The 9076-nt window shown below is 55.4% G+C and overlaps 1 protein-coding gene across 2 annotated transcripts in view; it reads left to right on the top strand.

The window, feature by feature from the left end:
- Positions 1-7367, top strand: part of MAL (mal, T cell differentiation protein) — a 20142-nt gene extending 12775 nt beyond the window's left edge. The window contains exons 2-4 of one of the 2 annotated variants that reach the window (XM_011382019.2): positions 2072-2239; positions 3236-3361; positions 7169-7367. In XM_011382019.2, the coding sequence (XP_011380321.1) occupies positions 2072-2239; positions 3236-3361; positions 7169-7243 (369 nt within the window). In that variant the 3' untranslated portion in view covers positions 7244-7367. The remainder of the gene's footprint in view (positions 1-2071; positions 2240-3235; positions 3362-7168) is intronic. The other variant, XM_011382020.2, reaches the window with a different exon arrangement.
- The last annotated feature ends 1709 nt before the right edge of the window (positions 7368-9076 follow it).

The following is a 9076-nucleotide window of genomic DNA, read 5'->3' as shown; positions in this document are numbered from 1 at the left end:
GGAGGCACATTGAGTGTTCTTTCCAGAGGGACATGCCGAACCCTCACCTACCCCTTGCTCTTGACAAATATTTGGCCAGTGGGGTTTTGCGCCTGGGCTGGGCTGGTCTGCAGTGACTGCTCCCTGCTTGGTGCCTTATCTGCGAGATGTGGGTGTGGCACCTCGGCTCTCTGTTTGCTGGGTTTCCACTCTGTGGGTGAAGGGAGGCTTGGGCCCATGATTCAGGCCGAACCTCAGCTCTGCACTGAGCCCACCTGGGAGGACTTCCCGCTGGCCCAGTGGTCGGTTCTGCCTTGAGGATCTCCTCCTTCAAGCCCCATCTCTCGCCTCTCCTTGCCCCCGACCCTGTGCACAGCCCCTCAGCCTTCTGCCACCTTCACTGCCACTCTTGTGCCCTCAGGGCTTGAGGTGTCCTCTTTTGTCTCCCCTGGAAAGCTGATTTTTGACCTTTGGCCCAGTGAACCAGCTAAGTCTCCTCTCCCTTCAAGACCTGATTGGAGCCCTGCCTCAGTCCCCTTGGGGCCAGTTAGCACCCTGCTACCGTCTCCACTGGGCCTCCCAGGCCACCCCAGCTGTGGGGTAGTACTGCGCCCAGTCCCCGAGGTGTCCGCTCACATCTGTGGTTTCAGCCAACTCACACCCACAGCAAGGTGGGGAGACAGCTGCAAATTGTGGCCTATAGACGAGGAACCGGGACCAGGAGATGGGATGGCATGCTACAGCCTCCTCAGTGGGCTGCACCTGTGCCCTTTCAGGGCCCGCATGCAAACACTGTGCCTGGTGGGCACTGATGGTGCCGGCAGAGAGGGCTGGGCTCCGACTCACATCTGCACTGCAGTTCTCTCAGCCACGAAGTCTGGCCAGGGCCCTTGGGAAGAGAGTCCCTCCTGGCCTCAGCTTCCTGTCCCCCAGCTGTTCCACTCCCAGTCTGTGACCCTGTCAGGTGCCTTCAGGCAGCCTCAAATTCGCCAGTAGGAAAGTTTTCTGCACAGAGAGGCCCACTTGTGATCCATCAGGCCAAACTTGGTTATGCCAAGTCCAGCTTCCCCACCACACTGACTTTTATACCCAAATATGATTCTCTCTTGATGTTTCCAAGCCAAGAGGTTCCAAGACCACCTGTGAGGACAGCAGGCTCTTACCCAGCAGGTGACGTGCTCGACTTCACACCATAGGGAATGGAGTTCCCCTGATACTCGGGAGGACGGTGGCATGCACGTACCACAGTACCTTGGGACCTCTGACTGCAAAGCCATGTCCACTCATGTCCAGCCCTGAGTACGCCCTTATCTGGGTGGCGGTGGAGGGTGAGGCTGTGATTTCACCGAGATGAAGAGTGACAAAGGGAGGGAAAAGTGTGTACAGAAAATCTCAGCGTGAGTTGGTGTGCACATGTCTTTGGGGCAGCAGGACTGCAGTGTTGGGGGACGCTGCTGACCTCACGCTCCTCTTTGAAGACGGGGCTCATTGCCCTTGTGGACAGCAACAGGGTTGTCTTCCGGATCACGACAGGAAGTGCTTCCCTCATGCCTGTCCCAGGCTGCGGGGCAGGCCAGGCTGACCTGGGCCCTCCTGGACTTGGGATTTCAGGAGCCATATTTCAGAAAAAGAAATGCTAATGACTCAGTACAGCCAACCCATCAGCTGGTCGCCACCCTTACATAACAGAAAGCGGGTTTCACACCAAATACTAGGGAGGGAGGGTGTTGCCTCAGGACAAAGCACAACCCTTCTGATGATAGCGCTGGATGGATGAGTCTTTCCTTGGGGTGACAGCTGCCTCACTGCCACATGCCTCAGTCCCCCTCTGACACAGGGATCATCATCTCGCTAGTGAGGTTGTGAGAATTAATTACCTGAGTTAGTTAAAGCACTTAGGACAGTGCCTGGCAGATAAAGGTGGTGCAAGCATTTATTCAATAAAAATTTTATTTATTTTCTTTAAATGAAAAATGGCAAGCAAGCTGGGGATAGATGGGCTAGGGCGGGAGTTCAGGCTGCAGCGCTGGGGGTGAGAGTCCTTTCTGGCCCTTCCTGGCCAGCACTCACCCCTGCCACCCGCCCTCTGCAGGTCTTCGGGGGCCTGGTGTGGATCCTGGTCGCCTCGTCGCTGGTGCCCATGCCCCTGGTCCAGGGCTGGGTGATGTTCGTGTCTGTGTTCTGCTTCGTGGCCACCACTGCCCTGCTCATCCTGTACATAATTGGCACCCATGGCGGGGAGGCCTCCTGGGTCACCCTGGTGAGTCCCATCCAGATGTCTGAGGGAAGAGCAGTGTTGGACCCTCTCCCCTGGGGGGCTGCCCGTAGACATTGCCCACCTATGTTCCAAGGCTGAGCAGTCCAAGCAGCCAGAGGGTCAGGAGATCAGGAGGAAGCTGATGGCTACTGCCAGGCTCTCGCTGGGCCTACTCCACTTTCTCCTGCGTGACTGCCCTCCTCATAGTAACCAACAGCCCAGCCCCCAGCCCTCCTTCCAGGAGGGCTGGTTTCCATCTGGTCCCCAGGACTGGCCTTTGCTGCCCAGTGAGGCCATGCTTACTACTCGGCTCCCAGTTACACCTTCTAAAGTGGAGGCACCAGAGAAGGACTGCAGCGGGGCAAGGGGTGACCTGTGGTCCATCCTGTATAGATTCCGCCTGGGGCCCAGGAAGAGGGTAAAACACAAACAGACACCCGTCATCACGTTCCCTGGAAAGCAGGGGGCATTTGGCTGGGCCTCCTGCTCTCAAAAGGCCTCCTGCTGAGACTTTGAAATCACTTCCACATTACAGCTTCTCAGAACTCCTTGTTTGCTTTTAAACATATCTGGGCGCCCAACTCCCCCCCCCCGCCCCCCCCCAAAAAATGAGAGAAAACAAAACAACAGTGGAAATGGCCTGGGCCTCTCTCATCCTGCACTGGCCTCCGAGGCCATATCTGAACCTGGACTGTGACTGCCAGTGACCCTTCTGAGGTCCAGAACCAATTTCTACCGATTAAATCCCCAGCAGCCCTTTCTGCCTCACGTCCTCTTGATCCCACCTTAAGGGGAAGCAGCATCCCACCTCCATCGAAGTCCTTCCTCCGGTCCCCAAAACAGGGAGAGAAGACTGCTGGTTACACAGCCTGGGGGGAGGAGCTGGCGGCTCAGTGCTGGGGGGATGTGGGGACGAACCTGAGCCGTGCCGGGGGACCCCAGCAGCCCTTGCCTGCACTCCGGGTGCCCGTCCCTCTGAGGCCCTTCCTGCCCCTGCAGGATGCAGCCTACCACTGCACCGCAGCCCTGTTTTACCTCAGCGCCTCCGTCCTGGAAGCCCTGGCCACCATCGAGATGTACGAGGGCTACACCTACAAGCAGTACCACGAGAACATCTCCGCTGTGGTGAGTCCCTGTTGACTGAAGGCTGAGCCCCAGGCTGCCTAGCCCCTCTGTTCGCTAGTTCCTGGCTTCGGAAGGATGTAAACCTTTCCCTCATTTCTGAAGAGGAAAGCCCCAGAGAAGGGAGTGAGATGCCCAAGGCTCCCGGGCCATTGGTCCAGGCTGCACTACCTGGGCCTGGGGCGTGTGGAGGGCAGATGTTGAGGGTGCATGGCCACTGCGGCATTCTGAGCTCCTGCGACCCGTCTCACTTCATCCTCACAGCAGCCCTAGGAGGAGGCTGTCATTACACCTACTTCACAGAGGGAGGACCAAGGCCCGAGACCACAGGTCGGGGCACCAAGTGTCCTGACCCAGCGCTCTGTCACCCACACTCAGCACTGGCACGGGGCAGTGAGTCTGGCCCCTTGGGTCTCCTGGCTCTAGCTGGGTGGTCGCTCTGCCATGGATATGCGGTCAGTGCCGGGGAGCACTGGTGCCAGGGGTGCAGAGTCGAGTGGCCAGTGTCTGGCCAGGCCCTGGCTCGGGCTGGGGCTGGGGAGGCCCTTCCAGGCCCAGCATGTCCAGACACCCCCAGCTGTGGGTGTTGGCTGCTTGGAAGGCCTTCGTGACACCGTCTTGCTGGAGGGGCCCGAGTCGCCTGTCCTCCACTCCTTGTGCAGGTCCCTGGCAGCCTCCGGGCCTCAGCATGTTCATCTGTGAGATGGAGTGTCCTTCCTGTCCGGTCCCCTGAGGACCACGGGGATGGTCAGCGACTTCCTCTCAGTGGGCAGTGGGTGGGACATGAGCCTGCACCCCACTTGGCCCTTCCGCAGGACAGGTGGGAGTGCCGGCTGCCTGTGACGGGGTCAGGTCTCTGTGCTCTAAGAGGAGTGCTGTCCAGTGGCAGGGCCAGACCACTGTGAACTGGGTTTTCTTTTTAACGGAAAGGTCAGAGTGACAGGGGGACAAGGACGGGGTGTTTCGGGAGGATTTTCCCAGAGCCGTGCGTGCGTGGGCCTGCACCAACCCGTGTGCTGACTCACGGCATTAAGGTGGGAATTGAAAAAATAAGACAATAGCTCAGAAGTAGCACTTCTCAGACTCCGGAGATCGGCCTACAAATCGAGCAAGCCCTGAGGTCAGGTGTGGTGATAGGTCACGAGATGCCAGTTCCAGGTACCAAAGTTCGGCCAGCACCCGTTTTGGAAATGGTGGAGCAGAGGCGAGAGGACACCGTGGGGTGGGAAGGGGCGGTGGGCTTTGGCGAGGGGCCTGAGGAAGTTCCCTGAAGCCTTGCTAGTCCCTGTGGGCCTGTCCCCTGCCCTGAGGAAGCCACACGCTCCCCTTAAGCTCCAAGCCTCCTCCCCAGTTCCATAAACACGGCCACCTCATGGTCCCTGGCACCCCTCACTGTCCCACAGTGTAGAATGGCCCCACGTGGGCTCATCTCCCGGGAAGGCGCGTTTATAGACAGCAGCACAGCCAGCAGCGCCTTGGTGGGCCTTCCTTCTGGGAGGAGGGTCATCCTTCAAGTGACTCTGTCATCTTCCCCTCACCTCGAGAGCCTCATAACTCCCCAGCCCAACCTAGAGCTTCTCCCCGAGCAGACATAAGCAAGGTACTTAACAACCATTTCTATAAAACTGCTGCAGACAACAGCCGTGAAATGCAGGGCAGCACTTGACAGGGCAACACAGACGGACAGGTCTCTAGTGGAGACCCACTGGACTCAACCGTGTTCCAACTTGCTTACTTTTCATCAAAATGCAACACACATCAGAGAAGTGAGCAGAATGCAACTGTGCAGCTCGATGAATTTTCATAAAGTGGACCCCTCTGTGTAACAAGCATCCTGATCACGAAACAACAGAATGAACTGCTCCCAGAGTCCCACTCCTGTCCTGCCACCATCATGGGGCACCCACACCAAGGACAACCCCTGCCCGACTTCTAGCTGCCGGGTTCAAACTTGCCTGCTTTTGAAATCCATGGAGACGGGGCTGTGCCCTGTGTGCTCTGTGATGTCTGGCTTCTCTCTCAACCTCAGGCTTGTGGGCCCACGCACGTGGCCAGGTGAGAATATTATGGTGTTTGTTCTCACTGCTGAGTAGTGTTCCATGGAGCACCACACCAAAACCTGCCCATCTACCCAACGACTGACCGCATCCCCACGTTTCCATTAGTTGAGCTGGAGAACCATGAGCGTGCCCACGCAGAGTCAGCAGTGCCAGAATCAAGATCAAAACTCCCTCTGCCTTGGACGCCTTGAATCGAAACCCCACAGGGAGATGGGAGCCCAGTTCCATGTAAAGTCATGCCTTTCTATTCCAAGCATCCACTGCATCAGTGTGCAAGACAGAAGGAGTCACTATTACGCAGGATTTAGCCCCAGACCCTGCCCAACCACAATTGCCCTTTGGAGGGACTGGGGGCGATCAATCTGGGTGTGGGGAGGTGGCTGGGGACCTCGTCCCGTGTCCCTGGCCTTTGGGGTCCTGGGCTTGGTGGACTTGACTGAAGGTAGCTGGAAATTTCTACAGACATCTGCAGGTTCCTGGGCCTATGGTAGGCACTCATGGCAGGCGTTAAGGGAGAGGGCTTTTTGAAAGCCTAAAGTCTCTTCACATCTCTGTCTTTAGTGTCCATGATGTGTCATTTCTTGACCTCATTTGAAAAATAAGTCTCTGTTTCCTGTTCCCGTAGGAACTTCCGAGGTGCTTTTGCTGAGGGTTCTCACTGCCCAGGCAGTGAACCACTCCCCACTGATGGGGGAGAGTTTTGGGGAGCTGCTCACTCATACATATACATGACCGCTCCTTTCAGCACTTCCAGTCCCCAGATGTGTTCTCTCTCACTTGTTATTAAATAACTCGGCTTACTCATCAGCCCTGGCCAACGGCCAAAGTTGAAGGGTTAGCCCATGTGTGGAGGTTGGGAGGAAGCAGCACGGTGCCACTGCTATTTATGGGCATTTTCCAAAGTCATGGAAGCGTGGCCACCTGAATGCTGTTCCTGGCTTGGGAACTCCTGACCTGTGCCCAAGGTCACAAAACCAGGTGCAGGTAGTTGGCTCGGGGGCAGGCGGGCGGTTAGGGAGGCAAGATGCCAAAGTATGGAGATAGGAAGAGATGGCGCCCAGTGAACACAATGAGTTGGGGACACGACAGCCACCAAGTGACCATTTGCTGCAGTTCCAGGGCCTTAGTTCCCAGTGCTAAAGCAGCGGATTGGGTCTTCTTAGTGGCTTTTTCAGTAAGCCCCTTTCTTTCTTGCAAAAATTTAAAATCCCTCCTCCGTGTCCCTGTCCCTTACTTCCTATGAGCCCATCTCCCATCCCCAGGCTGACAATGTTAAGAATCATAGGATGAGATTCCAATGGGGTTTAAGGATGTCCAGGGAGCATCAAGACCTTAACTGGAGCCACCAAGCCCACGTGCTTGTGACCCCTTAGCGGGGGCTGCTGGGTCACAGCTGCTGGGCTCTGGTCTGACTACTGTGGAGGAGGGATGTTTTCTGTGGACAGTGGTTGGCACTCTCCTGCACCCCTTCCAATTGGGTGGCACCCACGTGATCGTGAGATGGCAGATGGTTGGCCTTGCACACAAGCCCAGTGGATCATCCGGTCACCTGGACTCTGTGCCAAAAGCATTGTGGGGCCACATCTGGGATCAGCAAGGAAGGATACTGAGTGAGTGTGGGAAGTGGCAGCAGGCCACACACGGCAGGCCTATCATCCCAAGGGCCAGGCGAGCGGCCCATGCAGTGTGGACGGCCACGCCATCCCTGTCCCTACACAAGCCCACTAACAGCCACTTATCTGGGTTGCAGGTGTTTTCCTACGTAGCCACTCTGCTGTACGTGGTCCATGCAGTGTTTTCTCTAATCCGATGGAAGTCTTCATAAAGCCGCAGAAGATCTTCAGCTAAAACCTGGACGGTGTTACCTGATCAGCCCGTCTTCCAGCCTAACTTTGTAGAATGCAGAAATGCTCTCCATGGTGGAAAAAAGAAACCAACCCTCCCCCCCGCCTCCCCTGCCCCCCCCAAAAAAAAGCAACACTCTGTTTCTTGTGAGTGTTATGTTTACTCTCCTATATAACTTCATGTCAGGGTTGGGGGATCTTTACCTCCGATGACTTTCTCAGGTCATTCATTCTCTGTTCATGAGGGGGACGGTGGTACGCGGGGGCTGTGACCTGAGAGAGGGCGGAACGAGACTCCCTGTTGACCCCTGGGTGGGTCCCAAGGACTCTCCCCTGGAATTTTCCCTGTCTCTCTGAGCACCCATCTCAGCACGTTTCTAAGTCTTCATGGGGAGTAAAACCTGCCCGACAAATATTTGTAGATGTCCTGTGGAAGATGCCACACCTCTGAAATACTCCATAAAGTGCCTTTATATTCAGTTCCTTGGCTGGGTGTGTTTTGCGTGTTGTTTCCCCAGGGACAGGACTGTCATCATGTCAGCTCCGTCTGAAGAATCCTTGGCTCAGATTGACTCTCTAGAGGCAGCATCAAAGGGCAGTTCACGTGGCAGCTGTGTATGCTGGGCTACCGCACTGTCAACTCAGAGACTGGCACTGGGCAACCCGGCATCCCAAGCTACCAGGGCATCAGCTAGGACAGCCTTACCATCTCTAGAAACCTGCCAAGTACCAGCATGAGGGTCCCCTTCTTTTTCCTACAATACAAAGGGATCTGTGCTCAATTAGAGGATCCTTAAGCCAAAGAAAATGAGGCACATAAGTCCTCACTCTCTGTGCAGCTGGTCACAGTGCTCCAGGCTGCGTGCTGAGTTCTGTTCTAGTTCGGGACGTGGGTGGTAAACAGGTTTTGGAATTCCCTTGGGCCACTCCATAAGAGAGAACAGGGACTGGGCTCCCTCCAGAGAGAAAGGACACTCAGGGACAAGTGGTGAGTGCCATGTTTTGGGTATGAGACGTCTGGGCTGAAGGGACAGGGGACAGTCAGAAAGGAGAGCATTCAGGACTCCTGAAAGCCCAGCTCGCATTGTCCTATCACCCAAAGAACTTAAGGTTGTTCCAGACCTGGGACACAAGAACAGGTGCCTCAGACACCAATCAACACCCAGCCTGCAAGTGCACAGGCAGAGGCTGGATGACCTCTTACTAGTGGCCACGTGGGACACAGATGGAAGCCTCGAGCAGATGTTTGACTAGTAGATACTTCATGTCCCTTCCAACTTGGGGACCCCATGGCTCAGTTGGGTCTCAGTGGTATCTCCAGGCTGTCCCTTTGTTATCCCAGGGGCACTTTTAGTGAGTCCACTTAACACAAGATGTTAAGTAAACTTCATAGTGAATAAGGAGTACGACGTTTGATTGGGGCTTTATCCTGAAAAGTTAAAGTATAAACTAAGACATGGGAGGAAGTTTGTCACGTGTGTAACATCTGCAATTAAATGATGAGGAAAGTCTACGTTTTTCCACAGAACTGCCAGTGCCCTGACACCATGATGCTAATGGAGCCCCACTTTTCACTCCCATCAAAACGGGGAAGCAGAAGTCTTAGCTGTTTCCCAAGGTTTTAAAAATTTAATCCTTCTCTTTAAAGCAGCTTTGATATGGTCTTTCTCTGTTGCAAGCAGGTCCCACTGTGGAATACTTACTAGCCCAAGGCTTTGCAGGGGATGCACCCACAACTTTCTCTTTCCTCCCACCCAAGTCAAGTTAGCAATCTGCACTTTTCATTTGGCATTTGATCTGCATCCAGCTCACAC

The sequence above is a fragment of the Pteropus vampyrus genome, unplaced genomic scaffold (assembly GCF_000151845.1).
Source record: "Pteropus vampyrus isolate Shadow unplaced genomic scaffold, Pvam_2.0 Scaffold461, whole genome shotgun sequence".
Lineage (NCBI taxonomy): Eukaryota > Metazoa > Chordata > Mammalia > Chiroptera > Pteropodidae > Pteropus > Pteropus vampyrus.
Note: the sequence above shows the minus strand (reverse complement) of the source record. Positions and strands in the feature narration are given on the sequence as shown.